Source organism: Lonchura striata, chromosome 7 (genome assembly GCF_046129695.1).
Source record: "Lonchura striata isolate bLonStr1 chromosome 7, bLonStr1.mat, whole genome shotgun sequence".
Lineage (NCBI taxonomy): Eukaryota > Metazoa > Chordata > Aves > Passeriformes > Estrildidae > Lonchura > Lonchura striata.
In genome coordinates, this window is record NC_134609.1 from 19,157,849 (window position 1) to 19,183,641 (window position 25,793).

The 25,793-nt window shown below is 58.8% G+C and overlaps 1 protein-coding gene across 4 annotated transcripts; it reads left to right on the top strand.

Moving 5' to 3' along the window:
* Positions 1–2,172: 2,172 nt before the first annotated feature.
* On the top strand, positions 2,173–25,618 carry LDB1 (LIM domain binding 1). Of its 4 annotated transcripts, none has more exons than XM_021536383.2 (11): positions 2,173–2,284; positions 21,605–21,707; positions 22,288–22,332; positions 22,495–22,630; positions 22,847–22,949; positions 23,153–23,325; positions 23,566–23,688; positions 23,860–23,943; positions 24,245–24,368; positions 24,812–24,954; positions 25,317–25,618. In XM_021536383.2, the coding sequence occupies exons 1-11, from the start codon at positions 2,260–2,262 to the stop codon at positions 25,545–25,547; spliced, it is 1,290 nt and encodes a 429-aa protein (XP_021392058.1). In that variant the 5' UTR covers positions 2,173–2,259; the 3' UTR covers positions 25,548–25,618. The 4 variants fall into 4 exon arrangements, with proteins under 4 accessions (XP_021392058.1, XP_021392057.1, XP_021392060.1 ...); XM_021536382.2 differs by having other exon boundaries at positions 24,812–24,960; positions 25,317–25,616; XM_021536385.2 differs by having other exon boundaries at positions 22,555–22,630; positions 25,317–25,614.
* The last annotated feature ends 175 nt before the right edge of the window (positions 25,619–25,793 follow it).

The window sequence follows — 25,793 nt, forward strand, 5'->3', positions numbered from 1 at the left end:
GTGAGCACACTGCTGGGCTGTGGGGGATTTTGCTGGATGTAACTGGCTCCTCAGGCCAGCACCTGCTTCTAGCACAGCAGAGGAAGCTGGGGAGACTGGGCAAGTGCTCCAGGTTCTCTGCAGCCCAGGTACGGTTAAGGAACAAGTCACTTTTGAAAAGTCAGTGTTTTCATCCATTGGCCTGACGAGAAGCTGTCCATAACCTAGCACCCAGAGACCTGCTGACAGTGATGTGGAGCAATGTTCTCCTTGGAGCCCTGCAGCTTTCCTTATCCTGCTCCACACCCTCCTTTCCTGTCATGTCCTCTCCCCTGGGCACATCCAGGGCATGCAGTGACCTGCCTAATCCCTCTGACCCTGTGTTTAGCAGGACTCTGTGGCACAACAAGGCTGATCTCTGACAGAGCAAGTCTAGCCTGGTGTGCATCCTGTAAAGTGGAACCATATTCCTTGCACATAGGGTCCCTGGAGTGTCACCATAGGGAATCCCACCTGCAGGTATCTCCCTCCCCCAGTACAATCCCCAGCAGGGATGCACTCCTGGCACAGGGCCACACCAGGCATTCCTGCTGGTTTACAAGAAAAACAAACAACAGCCAGAAAGGAAAATGCGCATTCTACATCCCTGGCTCCCCTCCCTTCCCTCTCTGTGTTGTGACCATTCCCTGGCCAGGCACAGCCAGATGCTGCTCAGGGCCATCCAGTTTCAGCCTGGGCAGCACCCAGGGTGGGCAACTTGCTCAGGGCTAATAGGCACAGCGTGAAAAGGAGAGCTCAAAAACCCGTCTGATGCTTAACGGACATCTCCACTCAGTAAAGAGGAATGTGAGTCCCAACCAGGCAGGAGCAAATGGGCTGGAGTTGGCCCTTCAGAGAAAAGAGGGCTTTGGCTCCCTGGGGCAGTTTGCTCAGCCCAGGACACTGCTGCTCCCACCATGGGGCTGCATCTTGGCAAGGCACTACAGGGACAGTGCTTGCCTTTGCAGACTGGGCTCTGGCCCTACAGCTGGTGTGCAGGAGCAGAGCTGCGTGGGGCTGGGCCAGCATCCCTGATGAGATCCTCTAGGGTGGGTGTCCCCCAGAGAGACCCTGTCCATATGGCACTCTGCTCCTTCTGCCCTGGCATCTCTCTGGCCCCCAGCCTCACCGGGATGCTGCCACATCTCTGCAGAACGCGTGCAGCACAGACCAGAGCAGCTCCCAGCCTCCTGTCTAGCAGCCTCTGCCATCGCGCTCAAGGCACGGCAATCGCCGGTCACACTCTCCCTGGTTGTGCAAAGCGCTGCTGCGAACCCTCTTCCTTTCTGCCCTCTGGCCCTCTCTGGCCCCTTTCCTCCCACCTAAAACCTCCACAGTGCCGTGTGTTCCCCGTGCCCCGGGGCTGGGAGACTGGCCAGGTCCCAAAAGGCACCAGCCTTCAGCAGGTTCCTCCATGCGGAACGGCCGCGGCCGCTCTGCTCGTCCCCACGGCCTCCCGGGGGAGCCCCCACAGCTGCCCTAGACACCCGGGGCTCAGCGGCCGACCGGGCGTGGGTCCCTGAGCACTCGTCCCTCCAGCTGAGTCTCTCTCAGGCCCGGGGAAGAGCAGCCCCGGCCGCGGGGGAGGACGGAAGCGTCAGCCCCCGGGAACCCCCGCGGCCCTGAGAACCCTCACCCACCACGGGGGTCTGGGGAGAGCGCTGCCCCTGCAGCTGCTGCGCTGCAAAGCCCAGGGGGAAGGGCCGAGAGTCTCCTCAGAGCGGAGGGGGGACGCTTGGTCCTTCCCGTCACGCCGTCCCTCGCGGACTGCCCCGTCTCACACCGGGATCCCCGCGCCCCTCACGGCCAGCGGGAACCGAGGGGAGGGGGGGGCGCGCGCGTGCGAGCGCGGCGGCGGCAGCTGCGGCGAGCCGGGGGGAGCGCGCACGCACGCAGCACGCACGCGCTCGCGGCGGGGGGGGAGAACGGGACGCCCCGCGCACGCGCAGAGGCGCCCCCACCCGCCCGCCGCCGGCGCAGCCGCCCCCGCCCCCGCTCCCGCTCCACCGCCGCGGCCCCCGCCCCGAGCGCCCCGAGCGCCCCCGCCGCCGCCGCCGCCGCCGCCGCTGCTGCTGCTGCTGCTGCCGCCGCTCCGCCGATTCGCGGCGCGCCCGCCCGCCCGCCGCTGCCCGCGGCGCTACCCGCCGTCCGCCGCGCCGGAGCCCCCGGCGCGCCGCCCATGCGAGACCCCCGTGGCCCGGGCAGCGCGCAGCGACCCCCGGCCGGGCCAGGCATGTGAAGATGTCAGTGGGCTGTGCATGCCCTGGTGAGTGGTGCGGGGCGGGGGCTGCCCCTTGGGCTGGGGTCCCCGCGGCATCGGGGCTGGGTGGGGAGCTGGGGGCCACCTACGGGGTGGGGGCCCCACTGGTGTCGGGGTCCGGCTGTGGGGCTGGAGTCCTCATTGCATTGATGTTGCTGTCCTGCTTTGGGGCTGAGATCTCCAGCTACGGGACTGGGGTCTCCATGGCCTTGGTGTCTCCGTGGCATTAATGATGGGGTCTCTTAAGGCATTGGTGGTGGAGTCCAGCTATGGGGATCGGTTCTCCAGGGTACTGGTCTCTGGGACTGCATGGCATTGGTGCTGGGATCTGGCTATGGGGCTGAAGTCTTCACGGTGTTGGTGCTGGGGTCTCCATGGCATTGATGCTGGCATCTGGCATTGGTGCCGGAGTCTCGGTGGTATTGGTGCTGGGGTTTGGTTATGGGGCTGAGTTCCTGGGGCATGGCTGCTGGGAGCTGAATACAACACAGGTGGCTTTCAGTGTAGCTGCTGAGGTTTGGGCATGGTGCTGGTGCTGGGGATAAGCTATGGGTGTCAGCAAGGTGTGGGAACTGGAGTCCTAGTCACTGTGGTGTGGCTATTGGGTCCAACCATGAGTGTGAGGTCTCCATGGTATGGACTGTTGGAATCTAGCTGAAGGGCTGGAGTCCCTAGAGCATGGACGCTTGTGTCTGACTGGGTGCTGGGATGTGGTTGTGAGGCTAGGACTCCACGGCATGGGTGCTGGAATTCCTATGGCGTGGATGCTGAGATGTGTTGGACAAAGAGATGAGGGACTCAAGAGCACATGGGTGCTGGTACCAGCCTGGAACTGGGACCCCCACAGGCAGAGTGCTGCAGGGGCATTGGGTAGGCATGCAGGTGGCACTGTGAAGAGTGACTCCGAAGTGCCTCTGTGGCCAGAGCAATAGGTCTGTGGGGTGCTACAGCTCCCTGTGTGGGTGTGAGGCACAGTGTCCCTGCAGAGGCTTGGCAATGGATGCTGTATGGCCCCCCGCCATGGCCATTGTGGGGTGTCTGCTGGAGAGCTTGTTCCTAATTCTGGATCCTGCGGGCTAGCAAGGTGGCAGGACTACATAGGAGGTGTGATGAGTTGGTGAGGTCTCAGCACCTGGGAGGGTGCTGCCGCAGGGATACTTGTCTGCACGCCTGGGCTTGGGGGCAGGTTTGGGGCAGCTGGTCTGGCTGCACTGCTTGCGGCCGCGCAGAATGTTGCCGTGCCAGAAGCAAGGCAGGGCAGGGGTCTCAGAGGGTTGCTGGAACCCTGTCCAGCACCAGCTCCCCGTGGTGCTGGCCAGCAGATGGGAGCCAAGTTTGGGGGGCCCTGGGGAGAGGGTTTTGCCATTTCCCTGGGCATCTGTCACATGGGGTCCCTGTGGGGGGACAGCAGGGACGCTCCTCAGCCCAGTTCCCGTGGCAGCATCGCTGTGGTCCCGAGAGAGCCTCCTGCCAGGCCAGAACCCCATGCTGGGGGGCTGCTGGAGGCAGCGAGGCACTGTGACAGCACACGGTCCCTGTGCCTCCCCCGGAGCCGCCTCTGCCGAGGGGTTTGCATCTGTATAACCGGGGTGGGGAAGGGGTGCCCCTGCAAGGCGGCCCCCGGCCCCTGCGCTGCCTGCGCCTCGCCGCCGTGTTTCTATGAAGGCAGGCGGCCCCTTCCCCCATCCTCCTCCTCCTCCTCCTCCTCCTCCATCTCCCACTGGAAGCTGCCAGAGCGCTGCTTCCTCAAGCAGAAAGTCACGTGAACCTCCCTGCGAGCCAGGCCGAGCAGCCACAGCACCCGCCCCGCAGGCACCCGCACCGGGGGCACCGCGCCCCCCGGCACCCCAGCCTTGGCGGGGTCCCGCCTCGCTGGGGCGAGGCCGTGTGACCCAGCGCTGGGGCCCCATCCTATTCCCCGGGAGCTGGCCGCACGCCACTGGGAATGTCATCGGCATGTTGGTGGGTGCCAAGAGGGGGGTCGTCCCTCGGTGCGGGGATGGGGAGCTGTGGGGTCACCCCTCACCTGGGAGTATCCCTGTGGATGGCTTCATGTGTTGTGTCCCCCCCACGCCGCCCCTGCCCGTCGCCCCAGGGCAGGGAGGACACGAAGCTGCTGTGCAGTGTTGCCGTGCAATGTGCGTGTGCCCCCCGCATCTTCCCCCGCTCCCCCGCTGGGGCTGGGTGGCACATCGAGAGCCTGCGCCCCCTCCCCCTTCCCCTCCCCTCCCCGGACTGTTTATCGGAATATAGAAAAAACAAGCTCTGCCGCTGGCCTCCCGCCAGCCAGAAACATTTAATGAGCCGCTCTGCCCAGGCTGCTCTTCAGGGCTGCATTAACTTGGAGGAGTTTCCTGCTTGGGAGCTGCTGCCGAGGGGGTTTTGGCTGCTCCCCTTCCAAGTTGTGCCCTCCCAGAGGAAAGATGTACTCCTTGCCATCCCTGGGGATGCATCCTGTCCCACTGCAGCTCTTCTTGCACCTCTCCAGAGATGTTTCCCTGCTCCTTTCTTCTGAGAGCTTTGGAACAGGGAGGCTGCCCAGCTGGGAGCCTGATGCACAGCTGGGAGCCTGATGCACTCTTGTGCCCGAGGATGGTGAGGAGCTGCTGGGGCTAGTGGAGGCCTGAGGGAGGTTTTACTCCCCACCTCAGATATGGAGAGGTGAGAAGTAAGAGTGTAATGGGCTCAGAGGAGGTGGCAGTGGCTGGGGCAGCAGTTGTCTGGTGCTGGTGCTAGTGGTGCTGTGCCCAGGGCTGCTTGGAGCAGGGCCGGCAGACAGGTCTTGGCATCCAGACCCCAGCAGGGCCCTGACCCCTGGGGGCAGCTCTCACTCTCCCAGCATGCTCTGCACTTTCTTCCTTAATTATTTTTATTATTATCATTGTTTTTCCCCCTGTAGTGATGGTGTCAGTGCAGAGGGGGAGGAGGGGAGCAAAGCAGAGTGGAGCTGTTCTCCCTCCCTGCGGGTCTGGCTCCAGCTTCATGGCAGGGAAGCAACTTTCCCAAGGTCAGCACCTTCCCTGGGACACCTTGCAGAGAACTAGCTTGTGCACCCCTCTGGCAGGAGGGAGAGCTTCCCAAGCCACATGCTTTGGGTCCCGGGATGGACATGTCCAGCCAGGGCACGGCCCATTGCCGTATCCCTCCCTTCTGCCGAGCTGGCGCCGTGCATCCCCCACTGTCACGAGGCCGAGCTGTGCCACATGCCTTCTGTGACAGATGCGCTGGGAAAGGGATGGCAGCGAGCGGGCTGAGTGCCGCGGCGGGGGGGGCACGCAGCCCTGACCTGTGTGGGCTCTGGCTCCCAAACACCCCCAGGGGTGCCTGGCACCTTGGGGTGCCCCTGGGCCTGTTGGGGAAGAGGGGAGCAGTAGGGGCCCCAAGGCCTCATTGTGCGTATTGGTGTGCTCTAGTCCAGGCTTTCTTCATGTGACCAGTGATGTTTGGATGAAACATGTTAATTGCCCTGTGCCCCTCAGCAGCGAAGTGCCTGACACTAGGATACCCTGTGTGCTGCGTTGCCTGCCCACTTCTGGCATGCTGTGGCAAAGTCGTGATGGGTTGTGGCTGTGTGGTGCTCAGTGAGGGGATTCCTCAGGGGTCTTGTTGGTATGATGCACCATCACAGAGCTCCTTGGAGCCAGTGTGAGCTCACCCAGGATTTGCCTGGAGAATCCTGCATGGGCTAGTGCCACATCAATGCCACCGGGTTCAGCACTGTGTATTTGCACTGGGCCCCAAGTTTATTCCAGGAATGTTGTTACCTGCTCAACACAAACTGCTGTGAAAGCTGTTCCCTGGGGAGTGAGGGCATGCCCCTGGGGGATGGGACCTCCAGGGCAGGGAGGTACCCTTGTGGCCAGGAATGCACTGTGTGCCCCCAGGCAGGGCAGGAGCTGAAGCAGCTCAATTATCCCCTGCCCATCCCTTTGTGTCAGATCACTCGATTTCATGCCACCCTCTCCTCCCCCACTCTGCTCTGAGATTCTCCCGCCATATCTGTGTTGCTAGAACATGCGAGGCGTGGAACTGCAGGCGTGGAACTGCGTGGTGTGCCAGGAGCATGCTGGGACACTCGGGAGCATGGTGCCCATGCACAACAACTGTTGGTGTGTCCTGGTGCCCCAGCTGCACTGTCAGCAAGAGCCCGCAGCTCTGTGCAGGGGACACTGAGCCCTGGGGCTGCCGTTGTGCACGGTGTGGGTGCACCCCACGGCCTGGGCAGCAGTGGGCGTGGGGACGGCTCCCGGGTGGTGGGGTGCAGGCAGGATGGGGCTGGGTGACCGTTATCAGCTGCCCGCAGGCTGCGGCTGTGGTTTCCTGCTGGTGCCGGGGGGAGGGTGCTGGGGAGCAGGCAAGGCTGCCAGGGGGCTGCTGGGCCCCACCTGGAGCAGCGATGGTGGCAGTAGTCTGTCCGTCTCCCAGGGTCTTTGCTGGGCAGAGCTGGGGTGGCTGCAGCAGGGGTGATGCTTGGCAGGTTTTGGGAGGTTCACTGCTGCGTGCTCATGGGAGTGTGGGAAAGGCTGTGCACCGTTGTTGGATGTCCCTTTTGAGCACGGGTGCTGGTGGAACTCAGGAGTCTCCAAAGCTGTCAGACGAGCCTCCCAGTGCAGCTCACCCCCTTCTCTCCTGGGCAGGTCATGGATGGGAATGAACGTTAAACCCGAGACATAATCTCCGCTGTGGCAGGCGCTGGCCTCTGTCCAGCCCTGACCCGCCCTGCCCACAGGGCCACTGATAACACTCTGCCTGCACCCCTCTATTGCCACTTCCTTTGGGGGGCCCTGTGGGATGTAGCTCCAGCCCCCCTTTGCAGGGTGTCTCTCTGCCCCGGCTTTGTGGAATTCACAGTCAGGTAGCAGAGGTTACCCTGCACCAAGGTAACAGTGCCTGTGCCCCACAATGCCCCCATGGTTGAGAGGGTGGCACACAGTGGGTGGGAGGGCCCCTGCTTTCTGCAGCCTCAGGCCCTCTACTGCACACCAAGGGACAGGTGTTGTGTATGCAGCCAGGTTTCTGCAGTACAGCCCAGGTGGCTGTACATAGTTCTTGCAGCCCAAGCCAGGCTGGGACATTGGTGGTGTTGGCTGGACCATTCTACAGCAGCCAATTGCACCAACCTCTGCTCTGCTATGTGCATTCTCCTCCAACCACGGTCTTGTACACCCTGGGGGTCTCCCTTACAGGACAGAGCCCCTGCCTGCTGTGAGGATGGTGGGTGCCAGCTTTTGCCTACACCAGTTCCTGCCTCCATACTAGGAGCCCATGGCAACTCGTGGCATTGCAGGCATGCAACTCTGCTGGGCATGGGGCAGGTCCAGGCACCCCGACCTGCCTGCTTCAACTGGCCCGGGGTGAGCCCAGGGCAGCTGCGGGCAGGGGCAGGCAGGAGCATGGCAGCAGGAGCTCTCTCCCTGCTGGGGATGGCAACGTGGAGCTGCTGGAGGAACCTGATGTGGTGCGGCGTTGCATGGAGTTGGGAATGGGGGTGCTGCCTGGGTATGGAGAGTGCCAGGCTGCCAAAAGTCCTTGTGGAGGGGCATTTCCCTGCTGAGGCTGGGGAGATGTCGTTATGCTCCTCCCAGCTTGGTGCCCCTGCCAAATCCTTTGGGCAGCCACGGCATGCCGAGTGGCCCTGCCTGCTGCCAGCGCGTGCGCAGCAGGAGGCTCGGACGGTGCCAGGGTTCCCCCCCAGAACCCCAGGCTGCCCTCGAGTGGCATAGATGGGCCTCTGTGTCAATCCCTATAGGAACTGGACCTGGAGCCGTGGGAGCTGCCATCACCATCCCACCGTGGCTGTGTCCCTGCTTGGCCTAGCTGGTGGGGAGGAGGCAGCTGCTAACAGGAAGGACACGCATGTTAGCAACAAAAACACGGCAGTGAGAGGAAGCAGAAGCAATGCATTATTGATGGAGCTATTTGATGCTGCTATATTCGGAGAGCTGCTCCAGAGTGTTCAGCAACACTGTGTGGGGGGGTGGCAGAGGGTGGGCTCAGCTGGTGGAGTTACCTGCTTCAAGTCAACCATGTACAGCCATGGCCCTGTAAGATGTCCCTTACCTTCTCCCAGGGGAGCTTCTAGTGTGGGAGGGCACAGTGACATGTGGGTACCAGGAGAGATGGCAGCCTTAGTAGGTGGGGATTTGGTGGGTGGCAGCTCCTGGTTATGTACATCTCTTATGGATGCCAAGGATCCTCCGTGGCTTGAGAGACAAGAGTGGAGGGAATGCAGGGGAAACAGTGGGCCAGGCACCAGGGTGCTCTCTGACCAGGGCTGAGTTCCTGTAGTTACAGGGCTGGGTGTTGAGGATTCTGCTTTGATTGTCTTTGAAGCAGCAGTGCCTGTCCCTTGGAAGGTAGATGGTCTTCCTGGGGGACAGACGTCAGGCACAGGATGCTGGGGCTGTGCAGCCATGCTGCACATCACCCCCTCCCTGCTGTGGGTTCCCAGGCCTGAGAGGGGCTGTAAAACGAACCATTCTTGTAACATGAGAGAATCCACCTGGAGGCTTTGGAAGAGCCTTAAAACCCTGCAGCTCTGGCAGGCTGGCCCTAGGGCTTCTGCAGGGGAACTGGAGCTCACTGCTGTGGGTGGTCATCCTGGGGCTGAGGTCTTGCAGGACATGCATTGCGACATCTCAGGGACAACACAGGAACACTGTGGGGCATTTCTCTGGTGCTGGTGCCATGGGGAAACCCCATTCTAGCAGGATGTGTTAAAGCTTGCTTGTGGACTGCACCTTCCCCTTGGAGCCTGTGGGCAGCCCAGCGGTGATGAGATTGACCTACGACACCAGAACAAGGCGTGATGTGAGGGTGGACACCCCATATGAACCTCATGCACTCTGGGGTTCTGCACCCTGCTGTTACCTTTCTCCCCATCCTATTGCTTTGGAGAGGATAGGCACCAATGCATGCACTTGGTTGCTGCTTGTCCACTGCTCACATATTCAGATTGATTCCTCTGTCCTATGCAGGATGCTCAAGATGTGGCCCTGTAACTTCTCATCCTGCTCTGGCAGCTTTTCCCCAGCCCCTTGGCTTTATTTCTGCCTGTGGGTGTCTGGAAGTGGTTCTGGTTTTGAAGGGTTAATCCCAGGAGCCCCCAGGATCTGCTGCCTGCCTGGCATGACTCACCGTGTAGTTTCCAGCCTCCCCCAAACCTCCTCTGGAGAGATGGATCTGTGGCTTCCCTAGCCAAAAATGGGGGCCCCTCCTGCTCCAGAACTCCCTTTTTATCTGGTCATGCATAGCTTTAGGGAGGAGAGAAGCCCCTCCTTGAGAAACTGGGAAACAAAGCATATTTCTGTTTGAAGGATGGTAGGATTTGAGGGATTGGCTCTTGTGTTCTGGAAAGGGGGGGCTCCAGTATGCATGCTGTGCTGCAGGCTGCATCTGCATACGTGCAACGGTGCCCAGGTCTGGCTGCTGTTTGGACAAGTCCATGAGGTTTGGAAGTGCCAGACCAGTCCATCTTCCAGTGCAGGCTGTGCTGTTTGCAGAGCTAGCAGATTTTTATTATTATTTTTTATGTAAGCGCGTGTCCGCGTCCTTGCACTACGCCTGCGCTTGCCAGGGCCCCGGCCGGGTGTCAGTGTGAGCATGCCCTGCCTCCTGGCCTGCTCGCCTGGGATCCCTCAGACACACTCTGCAGGCACACCAAGCCATAGCCACAGGGATCAGAGAGACCTGGACATCCCTTGGCTACGCTGGTCCCCATCAGGTTCTTCCCATCCGTTTGCCTGGGATGTATCCTGTGCTCGTTCCTGCTCCTGAGCTGCTGCCAGCTCCTGGGCTCAGACCTGTACCGGGTGTTGGATCAGGGCTGGACTTTGGGGAGACCAGGCGGGCATGGGGCCCTTGCTAGGGGGAGAGTGGAGGCTGTGATCTGGGGGATGTAGTGCCCTACCACAAAAACTGGGTAGCCCTCTGCTCCCCTCACAGTGTGGGCACGAGCACTTTGTGAGGAAGGGGCTCTCCCACACCGTTGCTGCCACACACGCTTCCCAGCTGCATCCCAACCCTTCTGCTCTCCATCCAGCATCTATTTAATTATTAACTCAGCTATAACCATAAACAGCTGGGGCTGCTGCAGCCACGTGGACCAGTCCAGCGCTGTCGTCAGAGCTGAGCAGGGACACGTGAGCAGTCCCGGAGGGCTGCTGAGCCCCGGGATAAATTGCTCCAGGCATGTTTGCTGTGGATGCACTGGGCCGGGCCACGGGGGCCTGGGGATGAATGGGGGCTGCTTTCTTATCCCCTGGCCATGGCACTGGTGCCAAGAGTCTCTAATATGGGGACAAAATGCCCCTTTTTTCACAGTTTTGCAGTAGCAGTGTGGTTGTGCCATGTGTGTCTTTGTGCCTTGGAGTGGGAATGGGGTCCAGGTAGACTGTATTTAATGGCAGTCTTGGCCAGGAGGGCTGTGCCACCCTGTAGCTGTCACCAGCATTGCAGCCAGTACTTTTTTTGGCCTAATGATGGTGGGGGTCAGCATACTGCAGCTCCATTTCACCCAGTGCCACAAGATTTGGGCTGGCAGGAGGACAAGGCAGTAAAGGGCCAGCATGCTGGGGCACTCACAGCATCCCTGTGCCCAGTTATCAAGTCATGGCTACCTCCAGCTTCATGTGCCTTTCACAGAGGAGGATGTCACAGAGGTCTTTAGGTTTACAGTGAGTTTTTATCTCTGTAAATCTAGGGTTTACAAAGAATTTTGGTATATTTAGCTATGTGGCTGTGGAAAATGATACTTCAGGGTGGTCTGCAAGAGGAAGGGGGAATTATGATGGTGCGATGTGGAGCAGGACAGGGTTGGAGCCTTGCTCAGCTGATGAGGGACAGGAGTAAGAGGATGCTGCCTCTTACTCTTCAGTACTGGTCTGAGACAGCAACATGCCTGGGGATCAGGGGGCTGCCCCCAGTCTTCAAGTGCAAGGGCTTTGGGGGTACACAAGCACAGAGCGGAGGAAACCCCCAAGAACTCGTGGATGAGGTTTTAAACCCACCATGTCTGCTCTGTTGGGTGGAGGGGGGGTGCGGGAAAGCAAGTGTGCTTGGCAGGATCCAACTGGTTGTTCCTGCATTACCCCAAGGCTCGGGGAGGGGATGAGGTGCGCGCCTGGCCCTGCAAGCAGGGGGATGTGGGAGGGTGTGCGTGCCCCAGGCATGGGTGCACACCCAGCCGGGGCTGTGCCGGGAGGCCTTTGGGAAGGCATGCAAGTGCACGCCAGCCCATCGCAGCGTGAACACCAGCCCTTGTGTGTAGGGTGAGCTGTAGCAGCACACGTGTGTGTGTGTGTGTGTGTGTGTGTGTGTGTGTGTGTGCGTGTGTGTGTGCTGAGGCCATGGGCTTGCCGGCTGGGCTGGCAGCAGAAGTCTGTGCCAGGCTGACTTGCCAGGGCAGGAGCTGCAAGAGGCAGATATGGGGCAGAAGGGGAATGGGAAACATGGAAATTTTTTTTATAATGGAAATTTTCATAATGGAGTTTTTTGTAAAATCTTCTAACTGGAAGAGGTTGCAGTTTTATCAGGGAAAGGAGACCCTGGGAGTATGATGACAATTGCAAATGGGAACATTTTGTTTCTCATCTCCCCCTCCCAAACAAACTGCTTGTATTTTTCTTTTCTCGTCTGAAACTGGGGGAAAGGGAAACAAGTTTCAAAAAGAAAAACAAAAAATCCTGAAAAAACTTCAGACACCCCGAAACCAAGCTAGGGAAAAGGTCTATTTTTATTCAAACTTTCGCGGTAGGGAAGGAACCCTTGCCCTTGCCGGTGCCGAGCTCCTCGGCGGGACACGGCTCCCTCATCCCCATCCCGGGGAGTGCCTGTACCGGCGCGGGGCCGGGGGGCCAGCTCTCCGGGGACCCCCTTTCGGGCGTGAGCCCGGGCCCGTGGGCCCCCGGGCGGCGCGGGGCGGCGGAGCCGGTGCGGGGGGAGCGGGCCCCGCCGCCGCCGCCGCCGCCGCAGCCATTGTGGTCCCGGCCGCGGCGCAGACAAAGGAAGCGCCCCCGCCCCGCCCCGCGCCCCGCCCGCCCCGCCCCGCGGCGGCCCCGCGCCGCCCGCCCGCCGCCGCCGCGCCGCCGCCGGACCCCCGCCCGCCGCCGCGCCGTGAGTCACCCCGCCCCCCCGCGCCCCCTTCCCCCCCGCGCAAGTTTCCCGGTCCCCCCCGCCCCGGTGGCGGCCCCGCTCGGGCGGCGGAGGTGAGGGCCGGGGTCCCGCCTGCGCCGCCCCCGCGTCTGCGAAGTTGTGCGCGGCCGCACCGCGCCGCCGCTCCCCACCGGGGCCCCGTACGGCCCGGGGTCCCCGCGGCAGCCCCCTAGCCGCTCTCTGTTCCCCCGGCACGGCTCTCCCTGTCCCCAGCTCCCCTCTCCCTCCTCGGCTTCCCTCTCCATCCTTACCCAGTTCTCCTGTCCCTCATCCCTCCCCAGCTGCTCAGTGCATCCTTGGCCCCTCAGCTCGTTCCCTCCCCTCCAGCTCTCTTGTCTGTCCTCTCCCTCCCTGCCTATGGTGTTCCTCCCTTCCCCTGGCTCCCCTTTCTTTCCACCATCTATTGGCTTTTGGAGAGTCACCCCCAGCCTGGTGGGGTGCTGCCAGCAGCCCCCATGCCCTGCTGTGCCCTGCTCCATCCCAGTCCGTAGCTCCCTTTGTTCTTCTTCGGGTTCTTTTCCCTGCCGAAGCCCCTTGACAGCTGCCCCACACCCTCCTGGTCCCCCTGCCTGTGCTGTCACCGGGTTTATGGGGACATTGCCCGGCTCTTGGGGCTGCTCACCTGCTGCACCTCACTGCTTGCTGCAACTTCATCCTTGCTCACAGCTCAGAGGGTCCCACCAGCCTCCCACGGGTGCAAAGGGAAAAAAAGATCAAAGGGGTGCAAACACATGAGGGCTGCACATCTTTCAAAAGCTGCCTTGCTGGGTGACCAAACACAGGGGGCCATGGGCACAGGGAGCTCATTCTCCGTGGCAGACAAAGCACTGGCTTGACCTGGGACAGCCAGAAGTGGGGACCAAGCTGAGGGTGAGCACAGCATCCTCAGGAGTGGGGAAGACCCAGCAGCTCCAGTTTAGGAGTCAGCATGAATGCCAGAGCTGAGGAGGGGTGTCTTAGCTTGGTGGGTGTTTTCCTGGAGCCCCTTTGGCAGAGCCTGCTGTAGTAGGCTGCCCTAATCTCGGGTGTCTGGCCTACTAGTCCCTGCCAGCCCGCCTGCTCGGGATGCGTGATAAGCACTAGTGGGGCTCCCTTGGTTTGGGTAGCCCCCAATCCCATCCCTGCAGCCTCAGCTGGCAGGAACCTGCTGAGCCACTGCCATCCCTAGCCAAAGCCAGTGCCGCAGCAGGAGCCAAAACCAGAGGTGTCAGCCACTCTCAGGGTGAGGTGTGAGCAAAGGGTTCCAAGGCTGTGGGGTCTAACAGGGAGTCACCTTCTGGGGGCACACAGTGTGCACTTACCCCACACTGCAAACCGTCACCTGCTTTCTTCTCACCAGGAGGGTCTGAGCCTGCTCGAGGCTGGGCCAGGCAGGTGTGAGAACAAGCACCCTGTCCCAGGGTCTTCCCAGTTGTTCTCCACGTGCTTTCCATAGCACCTTGTCTGAGCAGCTTTGCAGCGACTCCTCCAGTGCTGATCAGGTATCTATCGGTTCTTACTGCTACTGTTGCAAGTGTGGGTAAATATCAGTGTCCTTGTTCCTTTAAAGCCTTAGGTTCTGGAGTGTTCTCATTGTGGGGGAATTAAGGTTTTCACTGAAATAGAACTGAATATGGTTTTTCCACTCCTGATGCTGTAGAAATATCAGCGATCTGAGCACCACTTAAAGACTGAGTAGTGCTGAGCAGGATGATATAAAGTTGTGTTGCCTCAAAGTGGAAAACTTGTGATCCAAGGGAAATACGCTGGTGCTGGAAGGTTTGGTGACACGAAGGTTTTGATACTGTTTGGTGACTTTTCCCCTCACCAGGAGCAGGTCACAATCCATGTAAAATAGGAAAAGGACAGTGAAAAGCCACAGAAGTTCAGTTGAAGCAAAGGTACCCTAGGCTGGGGACCTGGAGCCACTTTCAGCTTTTCAGAGAGCAGCAATAGCTGGAGGGCCTGAGCTTGCCCAGCTCCTCAGGATGTGGGAGCAGAGGATGATATGGACCGGTCCAGCCCCAGGACTCCATTCCTGTTTCATGGTTGGCAGGGTGGCAGTAGTGCTTGGCCCAGAGTGGTCTCTCTCAGTGTGCCCTCTTTCATGTGCTTGCAGCTCTGCACTGGCATGATTTGACATCTGCATTAACAATACGAACCTGAGGTCCTATGTGGTGGTGGCAGAACAGGATAGCACTTCTCCTGGCCCTCTCCCTTGGAAACCTCTCATTCTCTGAGTGATCTGGAGGACAGAGTGCTCCTGCTGTTGTTTGCTCTGTGTGTGTGTTTGTGGGTTGTCACGCTTGCCGCATGAGGTTTGCTGCCCCGTGGGTTGCTGTTGTCGGGTTGAGTTGTAACCAGGGATGCTGGGGTAAGAGGGTTTCCCTGGGGCTGGGTTCCTCATGCCTTCAGGAGCACTAGGCAGGTGTGCTTGACCATACCATGTCCTTTTGCTTCCTGTAGTTTTGGCCCCATCATGCACTGGTTGTCCAAAGAGCTGGCACCAGTGGCAGCATGTGCTGCCTGTGCAGAGGTGCGAGTCCAACAACCACTGCATTTGCTCTGTCCCCAGTGCTGCCGGCAGCCTGCGTGTCCCTCGTTCAGCCACTTCCATATTGCCTTTTAACCAAGTACTGAGAAGAGAGAAGTTCTGCTTGAGCAGGAGGGCAGAGCCTTGCCCTGGCAGCTCGAAGAAGCAATGGAGGTGCTTTGTAAGCTGCACTGAGTAGGTTCCCGCCATGCTCGCACTGTCCCTCCTCTCCACGGGCATCTGTGAGCGGTCCGGTCCCTGTGGCAGGCGCTGCACTCCAGCCTCATGGTTTCCCCCCGGGCGCACGCTGCCCCAGCGAGGCCAGCTGGATCCTCGCCGCGGGAGTTATCCAGCTTTTATCCCCCCTCCGGAGCGGGCGTCTGGCCGGCTGCCAGGGCTGCGGGGCTCCACCTAGGAGGCAACATGGAGCAAGGCGGCCGGCGGCGGCGGGGCCGCCTCTCTGGAGACTACGCGTCCCAGCGTGCAGCTCTCGGCGCCGGGGAGCGGCGGGGAGCGAGGGGAGCGTTGCATCCCGGGATGGCAAATCTCCATGCGCCACGTGGGGCTGACAGCCTCCTGCGCCCCGAGGCAGGGCGCTGGGCTCCGCTGTGCCTCCCCTCCTCTCAGTCTAAGGACAGACCTCAGCCTCTTGCTGTCGCTGCCCTGCGCTGTGGCTCTCGGCTCCGACTCTCCCGGGCAGGTCTTGTCCCTGTGGAGGGCTGCCCTGAGCAACAAGCCCACAATACCATGCAGAGCTGTGTAGTTTTGTTTCACCATGTGCGTGGCAGGCAAGCATCTGTGAGCAGGGATGTTGGCTTCATGTTCTGCAGGGCCATTGGTATGGTTAGCTGTAACTGAATTTTCTCTGTGTTGCCACAGAGCCTAGAAAACCTTTGATGATGAAAATCCCAGTTTGTCAGGAGGCTTTTATGCTAGGTAAGCTGACAGGGTTTTTTTCCCAGCCCCACGGTTCCCACACGACATTGTTCGTTTGTTTGCCAGTGCTGCACGGATGCGTGCTGCAGGAGGGATGTGAGCCTGGTTGCTGCAGGGTGGCAGGGCCCCAGAGTGAATGGGTTTGGGAGAGAGGGAAAGTGTCTGAAAATTTGAAAGGTGCATTTCCGAGGCTGAAAGCAACAGCGTTTGATTACGGATCATCTTTGAGACAGTGAACTGAAAGGAGTAATTAGGGACAGTGGGATATTTCCCTGAGAGTTGCAGGAAATGACTGCCTCATGGTAAGTTGATAGTAGTGGAGCTGAAACTGGGTTATCTATGGGATTGCATCTGGGGCTTGCAGCCGCGGACGTGATTCAATTTTCTGGCTGTTTTGCAATTGGCAGGGTGTGCTTTTCTCCCTTTTTTCCTCCTGAAGAATTCCCCATCTACATGTCTGAATCATCTAAGGAAGAAAATGGGAAAGGGGAGACTCCTGCTGTCCCTAGGTACTGGAGGGCAGTGCAATTCCTTGGGGCCCCAGCTGAATGTCCAGCTCCAGAGGATGCCTTCCTGGGAAACTCTGGACCCTGGCAGAGCTGGGCCTGTGGGCATTACGCTGAGCCCTGACCTGCAAATCCACATCCCAGCCAGGTTCTCCTCACCTGATGCTTTCAGATGGCACTGCTTTGCATCCTACATCAAGATTGTCACTTTGTAATAATTAGCTGCAGGTAATTATCCTGTCTCTGGCTGTCCCCCTAAACTTGTGACCCAATCTGCAGAGAAGAGCACCCTTGGGTTCAGATGCTTTGTGTGCTGCTGTGGAGGACTTTTGCACTAATATTACAGGATGTGACCTGGGGCTGGGACACCATGCATGTGGTGTGGTGTGGGCAGGGAGGCAGCTTGTGGTCCACATAAGCTCTGTGCAGCTTGGGAAAAGTGAGAGAGTAATCCCTGCATGCAGCTGGATTGCATGCAGTGGTGATGCAGGTTTTGCCTTCTGACAGGTCAGGACCAGGCAGTGTCCTGGTTGGGGTCAGCCTCTGGATGTCACTGAGTCCGTGGCACATGGTCTCCTCCAAAAGTTGTACCTCGTCTTCCCTGGAGAGCCCAGTCTCATGGGAGCTTCTGCTTCACCAGTTGTGCATCTTTAAAGCAAACGGGCTTTCTGCAAATTGATATTGCCACTGATAATGTCTCAGGCCGTGTCTTGGTGGGTTCCACCTGGGCTCCTGTGGGCCTAACAACAGCATCAGGGTTTGCAACTGGCCTCTCCGAATCCCCTCTATTCCAAAGAAAAGGAGAAAGAAGAGGTGAAGGCAGACTTGTGGGGGCAGACCATGGTCTGCTCCATGTGCCTCTGCCTGTCCCAGTCACTCTGAATACTCTGTGTTTGCCTCCCAGCCCTGCCAACTTCCTGGACACCAGGCACTGTCACTGGGCAAAACCACGTGAATTATTTGAGACGCTGCCCTGCACCCAGTCCCAGATAGCACCCTCATGCCAGTGGTACTGGCCTGGGAAGATGTATTTCTTTGTGCTATCAGTGCACCTACACCCCATCGAGGCAGCCCTACGAAACAATGCCACTATTTACACTTTAAAGCCTCATTAGGCAGCCAGGAAACAGGCATGGAGCATTCCGGGAAGCTCCGGCTGCCTTTAGCGAAGGCTGGCCTCTTTTCTTCCCGGGCTGCTGGGAGGAGCAGGACACTCTCCGGCTGAGCTGTAACCCTGCGGCCCCTTTCAAGCCCCACTTCTTCATTTTTTTTCATAATTTATGTTTTTAGCCTCTGCCTTGTTGGTGAGCTTTGCTGGTTACACAGAGAGCACACTGGCTGCCCAGACAGGGATGGCTCCTGTCTGGTAGCGGGGCACCAATTCCTGCCAGCAGCCACAGGTATAGGAGGAACAAGAGGATGCTGCTTTGCCTTTGTCCATCAAAGAGCAGTACTTTGCTATTTGATGATGAACTGAAGTTATGGGAGTTCAGGCAGGGCTTTTCTCCCTGCTTTCCATGTCCCCTGCCCAGGCAGGCCACTCCATGGTGCTGGTCTTGGCTCACAGTACCCTGCTATCTCCTGGCTGTGTTGGCTCTGTGAGGTGTCCACGTTTCTTTTGGTGCCTTGGGAAATTTGATGTTCCTCAGCTCTGTGAACTTGGCTGGGATGTGAATAATTCCTGTTCCAGCAAACCCACCAGAGAGCGCACCAGAAGAGCTTTCCTCATAGGGCTGATAGTTCACAAGCAGGAACAGCAAAGGAGAAGGCACGTGGAGGGTTGGGCAGTGCTGGGCTGTACATGAGTCACGGGCAGAGCACCTGCTTTCTGTTCCCTGGGCAGTCACCCACCTGGGCCTGTTTACTTGCCCACGCTTTTGCGGCAGGTCTGTGGACCTGGCCTCGGCTGAGGATGCTGAGCTGTGAGATCCCTTCCTGGGGTTCCCTTCTCCCACGCCTCCACGCTGAAGAGGAGCCATGGAGCCACCCACCTGGCCACAAGCACTGCGCTGTTTGCCCAGACCTGCCTGGGCTGGTAGATCAGCAGCTGCAGCGTCAGCCTGGTTTTTTCTCTTGCTGAATGTTTTTGTGTCTCTGAGCCAGCACCTTTGAGCGGTCACAGGAAGCATCTCATGTTGCCTTGTGTTCCACAGGGGCATTGCATGCTCAGCCACCAAGCAGCATCCCTGTTTGCACGAAGCCTGCCTACATCACCTGTCCTGTGCTCAAAGCAGGAGGCAGAGCAGGAGTGTGCAGAGAGAGTAGCTAGGGCCAGGCACTTGGGATGGGCCACATCCTGCGTGTCAGTGTCACTGCACCTGGCTGGACAGGGCTTGCAGGCAGCTGGGGCAGTATGAAGAAAAGAGGTGGTGATGGAGGGATGTCACAGACCAGGCATCATGACCTATGTGTGAGTAAAAGTTATTGTTTCTGCTGCTGTAAAGTAATTGTGTTACTTCATGTAATGTGTGCAGTGTGTCTACAGTGAATGCAGTATTTGGACAGCTTGTATCAAATCCTGAGGCTATAGTTAGTGTTACTTCAAACCACTGCATCCAGTGACATATTTTACGCTGCATTAAAAATAATACTTAGGGTGCCAGTCTTGCTGGCATAACAGGCTTCTCTCCACTCCTCTAGATCCTGACACAGGTCACTCAGAGCTCCAAAAGCAGGGCGTCTCCATATAAACCTGCTGGGAAAGCCCCAGGATGGAAGTGGAGCCTTGGGTAGAAGTGATGGCCTGGCTCATCTGCTGTCCCACCTCCAGCAGCAAGGAGCTAGGGAAGAGCATGAGAAGCACAAAGGATGGAGAGTGATATGTCTCCCTGGTCTCACCACCCCAGGAGATCTCCCTACATCCTGAAAAACAAGATGGGGACTGAGGACAGCGAGAAGCCTTGGGAATTTAGTCTTCCTATGTCTCATCAGTGAATAAAAACAGAATTGAAGGATGAGACCTGCTGGGTCTGCTTTTTTTCTGCCCCTCAGGACATGATGACCAGCAGTGCTTCAGCCACTGCTGTCTCTGCCTAATGAAATAGTTTGTTTTCAACAGAAGTTTGGGAGTTTTGAGAAGTTTCCTATGTGCTGAACATGCTTCAGTGTCATGTTGTATAACAACAGAATGGAGGAAATAGAAATGCTGTGTTTCTAGTACAGTTTGGGCTGAATTGTCTGTTAGGCACAAGTTGATGTGGATAAAGCAGAAAGCAAAAACCCCTCTGCAGCAGCAACTGACTAGCACCAAACTCCCTATTAAAACTTGTTTTATCTATGAAAACATTCAGTAAGAGCAAGGGGCTGACACTGTTAGTAGCCATATGAGAAATTGTGCCATGTCCCACTTATCCTCACCGCAGGCGGGCAGGAGTGGGAACGGTGAGCCACAGCTGAGTGGCTGGGCTGGCTTCAGCCCCACAGGACTGGAGATCCTGCTGAATGCTGGAGAGGAGCTGGGTTCAGCTGCTGTGGGGAAATGTGATGAAAAGGCTCCAAGAAAATCAAGAAGTAAAACACTTACTTCCCCCGTTGCAAGTTGGATTTAATGCTTGGGAGGTGACCCCTTCTATTTTTGACCAGCCCTTGCTCAGCAGTGTGTGCAATCCCTGTGACTGCTGACTTAGGGTCCCAGATGGCTTGGCAGTGGTGAAGGTGATGCTTTGGTTATTCACCTCTGTTGGCTAATGAGCTCTTTTTTGCAACATGCTGGACATCTTGGGTCCCTGAGCTGATGGCACTGCTTTTCATTACTCATGTTTCTTACTCCTGTCTTGTATCCATCGTGGTCAAGCTGCTGCTCCAATCCTGCCCCTGCACCCTTCTGCACAGCGTCGCCGTGGAGTGGAACCTAGAGGGGCAGTGGCACGTCTGGCGCCTGCTGGGTTTGCTTTCTGCAGTACCGGGTGGCAATCCTGGCGGTTGGTGGGCGTTGGGAAGTGCCCGTCCCGGGGCTGTGTGCGGGCGGGCAGCCGACGGGGATCCCGCCTTGGCCCCGGCTGCAGCGGCAGCCCGGCACGGCCGGCTCCGGGGGAGACGTGTCTGTGCGCGGCGGGGCCGGCTGAGCCGGTGCAGCCGGAGCTGCCTGGCAGCTCGCCCGCTGCTGCGCCCCATCCAGGTCAGCCCGTCTGCCCGCCTGCCTGCCGGCAGGGAGGGAGCCGCGTGCCTCAGCAGCATCCTGGCGCAGCGTGCCGGGTCCTGCCGGCCGCGGGGTGCGGGAGCGCTGCTGGCAGCCGCTGCTCCCGGGAACCTGCCCTTGTGGTGGGAGCGGGCTGGTGAGCGTGGGAGCCCCTTGCTGCTCCTAAGGAACCTGGATGGGGCTGGCTCTGCCTGGCAAACCTAATGGCTTCTATTCTGGGGCCCCAGGTTGTTTTCAGGACGTGTGCTGGTTTCACACAGTATGTGCTCCATTGCAGACCCCATCACACCCCATACCCATCTATGGGCTCTTTGTCCTTTGCCCTGGTGCTGTGGTGGGCAGTGAGGCTTTGGGGTGGTTTGATCACAGCTGGGGGCTGGTGTGTGGGATCTCTCTGTCCGTCTGGATCCGGGTGGCCACTGGCCTGCCTGAGCAGCAGATGGTGGCTGCCTGGGGACCCGCTATCCATCCCTCTGGGCAATTATTCACCCGTCACCATGACGATAGAAAGGTCAGCAAAAAGATCCTGTGTGATTCCAGGGTCGGTCAGTGGGATTAGGAGCAGTGTGGGAGGGAGGGCTAGGGCCCAGCCAGCTCCTCTTCAGGCTCACCAGCTGGACTGTCCCCCTCGGGCACATCCTCAGAGCCCAGCTAGCTGAGAACTGACAAACTTTGGGTACCAATGAGAAACCCTTGGGATGCGGTTGGGCCCCTCTGGCTGCTGATCCTGAGAGTTCAGCCTTGACCCTGTGAGTTCCATCCTGCACAGAGGAGGCCTGGACCTGTATGTGGGATGAAACAAGTAGTCTGACATCAGAGGGGAAGAAGAGGAGGGATGGGGCTGTGCTGATGGAGGTTTGACTGGTGCATCCTTATGCCTCCTCCTCCTCCTCCTCCTCCTCCTCCTCCTCCTCCTCCTCCTCCTCCTCCTCCTCCTCCTCCTCCTCCTCCTCCTCCTCCTCCTCCTCCTCCTCCTCCTCCTCCTCCTCCTCCTCTTCCTCCTCCTCCTTGCAGCAGCAGCAGCAGCATATCTCTCCTCACAGGGTGCCCGTGACTGACCCATGTCCCCTCTCTCTCTCCAGGCTGTTCCTCTAAGTCGTTCAAGCTGTACTCGCCAAAGGAGCCCCCGAACGGCAACGCCTTCCCTCCCTTCCACCCAGGCACCATGCTGGATCGAGATGTGGGGTGAGCTGGGGTCCAGGGAGGGCTCTGCAATGTCAAGGACACTCTGCAGTTTGCACCCCAGGGTCTCTGTGTTATGCTTCCCAGAAGCAAATAGAGGCTGCAGTGCATGGAGTTCAGTTAGCACAAGAGCAAAGAGGGAATTGGAGCAGGCACAGTGTTAGTGGGTAGAGAATAAGTGATATTTGGAGTGAAGGAAGCCTCCAGGTCCTGACCTCTGTCAGGCCTTTGCTTGACCAAGCCCCTGGGATGACAAGGAGACCTCCCAGCTCCTGCCAAAACAGCCCCTTCTTCAGTGCCTGGCACCAGTCACTGCTGCAGAGGAGCTGGATATGTCCCCAAGGAGCACTTGGCTAGGTCTCAGGAGTGGAGGAGCCAATGATGTGGGATCAGAGCCCAGTTTTGGGCTACAGCTCGCCCCATGAGGCTATCAAATATTGGCAGCCAGAGTATAGTCTGCACTGTGGGGAGTCACTCAGCTCCAGTGAGCCTGACTGCCTGCTGTAGCCAGGGAAGTAGGAGCTGTGTTGAGCAGGGAGAACCCTGCTAGCACTGATGTGCCTTCATTTCTTTTCACTGCTAGACCTACTCCTATGTACCCACCGACGTACCTGGAGCCTGGAATCGGGTAAGCATGGGGGGCTGGTGTGAACCCTGCCTGGGGGGAGCTGGTGCCTCTGGTGGGGGCGCCACATCAGGGCCAGCATGCTGGCTGGCTGGGGCTTTTGGGAGGATTGCTCAGACTCTGCCAGCCCTGGAGTGGCTGTATGTGTTCCCCCTGTGGGCTCAGGACCCCTCCACACCCTGTGGCTGCCTTCCCCTCTGATGGCTTGCTGTGCTCTCTGGGCAGGAGGCACACGCCGTACGGGAACCAGACCGACTACAGGATATTTGAACTCAACAAGCGGCTGCAGAACTGGACAGAGGTAGGCACTTGGGAGGGTGAGGGTTGGCCAGGGCCATATTTTGGTAGTGGGGGCCCTCACCACCTTCTCCCACATGTGGCTGTGGGACAGGGCTTATCACCCCCATCTCCGAGCGCAGTCTTCTGTGGGTTGAGCACATGGCTGCTGTGCCTGGCAGCCAGTGTCTGTCTGTCTCTCTCTCCTCCCCATAACGTAGCATCTTTCTGCCATTCCCAGGAATGTGACAATCTGTGGTGGGATGCCTTCACCACAGAGTTTTTTGAGGATGATGCCATGTTAACAATCACTTTCTGCTTGGAGGATGGACCAAAGAGATACAGTGAGTACCAGCTTGAGCCCTCCTTCCTAAGGGCGTTGCCCTTCAGCAGGAGTCAGTTGTGTGCTATGGGGGATGTGGGTAGGGTGTCAGAGCTCAGCTGTTTCCATCCAGAAGGTACGGGGGGACCGTCATCATGTACATTCCACGGAACATCTGGATTAGCTGGGTTTACTGACCTTATTTTCCTCTTTCTCCTGCTGCAGCGATTGGCCGGACTCTGATTCCCCGTTACTTCCGCAGCATCTTTGAAGGGGGAGCCACAGAGCTGTACTACGTGCTCAAGCACCCCAAGGAATCCTTCCACAACAACTTTGTCTCGCTGGACTGTGACCAGTGCACCATGGTCACCCAGCACGGCAAGCCCATGTTCACCCAGGTACTGCCTGCACCCGCAGCTTCTGCTGCCCCTCCTGCCTTGGTTTTTTGTGCCCTCTTGCTGGCTACAGTCCCACGGGGCTGTGCATTTTGGGCTTGTGGTTATGGCTTCTGCTGAGACTTGTGAGAGGCAGAGGCAAGCCACTATGAGTGTGTTCCAGTGTGCAGCAGTGGGTTCCCAGGGGATCTGGGCTGGGGAAAGCTGGGGCAGCCTGTGCCTGACTCTGCCCTTCCTGCCCAGGTGTGTGTGGAGGGGCGGCTCTACCTGGAGTTCATGTTTGATGACATGATGAGGATAAAAACGTGGCATTTCAGCATCCGCCAGCATCGAGAACTTATTCCCCGCAGCATCCTTGCCATGCATGTGAGTACAGCTCCAGGAGCTCCCCTGGACATGAACAACACAGGGCTGCTGAGCTCCTCAGGGTGCTGTGCAGGTGGGGGACCTCAACCCAGTCATGCATCACAGGCCAGGGCATGGGAGGGCTGTTCCCAGCCTGGATGCAGCTGAGCCTTCTGTCCCTCTCACTCCTAGGCACAGGATCCCCAGATGCTGGACCAGTTATCCAAGAACATCACGCGCTGTGGGCTCTCAAACTCCACACTCAACTACCTCCGAGTAAGTGTAGAGTGAGAAGAGGAGGGTTGCAGCTCTGCCATGTCTTGTGCTCTCAGCTGCCTGATGCCTGTTTGGCCGGGGGTTTGGGTAGGCTGCAAGGCTGGCTTTGTGAAAGGGATCTTGTAGTAGGGGTGAGGTGTAGAGAGCTATGGGGCAGTGGATCTGCCAAATCCCACAAATTCACAGCATGGCTTGGGTAGTTGCAGCACAGACGCCTGCCTGTAGAGGTGTTAGGGTTATGGGGTCTCCATTTTGCTGGGTCTCAGAGCATTGCAGTCTAACCCAGAGTTTGTTCTTGCAGCTCTGTGTAATCCTAGAACCAATGCAGGAGCTCATGTCACGGCACAAGACCTACAGCCTCAGTCCCCGAGACTGCCTCAAGACTTGCCTCTTCCAGAAGTGGCAGCGGATGGTCGCTCCACCCGGTGAGTCTCACACTGCCTGCTTTGCTGCCTGGGGTCTCTGGGACTGCCTGCTCAGGCCCTGCCCTCGGTGCAGGCTTCTCCCAGCCCCAGAGCTGTTCTTAGCTTTGTTTTATAAGGCTGGGGGTGGTGAACCAGGCATTTGGCTTCTTTCTATGCTGGTCTGCCTTCCCAGTGGAGCACAGCAGGGCTGCAGGCAGCCAGTGCTCCCTGCCTCGAGGCTGCCAGCTGCTTGCAGAAAGCAAAGCAGGGATGGAAATGTTCCTGCCCCCTCACCTGTCCTCTGGTCTGGGAGACAGCAAAGCTGTGGAGGTGAGGAGGGTGATGATACAGCCTGAAGGGGGGGAATGTGTTCCTTGAAGAAGTAGGGTTTGCATAAAAGGGCCTGTAGGGGCACCGGCTTCCTCTTATGGTGACTGACCATGTATGTCTCTATCCTTCACCAGCCGAGCCAGCACGGCAGCAGCCCAGCAAGCGCCGGAAAAGGAAGATGTCCGGGGGCAGCACCATGAGCTCTGGTGGGGGAAACACCAACAACAGCAACAGCAAGAAGAAGAGCCCAGCCAGCACCTTTGCCCTGTCCAGTCAGGTACCTGTAAGCATCCCGTTTCCATTCTCTCTTCCTGCCCTGGGATGGAGGGGAGGATTCTCTGCCCCTGGGAGCTGCTAGGGGGAGACCCCCAGAGACTACCTATCTGAGCCACACCAGTTCTGCCCATGTGATGGGGAAAAGAAGGAGGGCGTGTCCCAGCTGGCTTCCCTGAGTCTCTTTGCTCTCCTTCAAGGGAGTGAGGATGTGTTTGCCCCACTCAGTGCCCAGTCTCAGGTTCTGCAGTGGAGATGAGGAAGTGGCCCTACAGCTGGGGAAAGGGGCTGTGCTGATGAGAGGGGGATCTAGTGGCCCAGGCTCCCCCCACCTCGATTATGTTTCGGGACCGTCTCCCCTTTCAGGATGTGATGGTGGTAGGCGAGCCCACGCTGATGGGGGGGGAGTTTGGGGACGAGGACGAGCGCCTCATCACCCGGCTGGAGAACACGCAGTTTGACGCCGCCAACGGCATCGACGATGAGGACAGCTTCAACAACTCGCCGGCGCTGGGGGCCAACAGCCCCTGGAACAGCAAACCGCCCTCCAGCCAGGAGAGCAAGTCAGAGAACCCCACGTCGCAGGCGTCGCAGTAACGGCCCCCCGCCGCCCCGTGGACTCAGTCCCAACCAATCTACCTGTACATTTGCAACGGAGAGTGACTGGGAAGCGGCGAGGTACCGGGGGCGGATCAGCGCCACGTGAATGATGGGGTGCACGGCCCGGGGTGCGTTCCAGGCAGGCAGCCCCCAGCCGTCACCCCCGCCGCCTCCCCGCACCCCCACGCCTGCCTCCCTGACGGACCCCAGGGCAGGGGTGGGTTTCCGGGGCTGTAGCTTCAT

Excerpts from the sequence above, each read along its gene's own strand:
- LDB1 (XM_021536382.2), top strand. The coding sequence starts at position 2,260 with ATGTCAGTGGGCTGTGCATGCCCTG. Across the intron at positions 2,285-21,604 it reads AGTGGGCTGTGCATGCCCTG|GCTGTTCCTCTAAGTCGTTC; the intron begins GTGAGTGGTGCG and ends CTCTCTCTCCAG. Across the intron at positions 22,631-22,846 it reads GGCTGCAGAACTGGACAGAG|GAATGTGACAATCTGTGGTG; the intron begins GTAGGCACTTGG and ends TGCCATTCCCAG.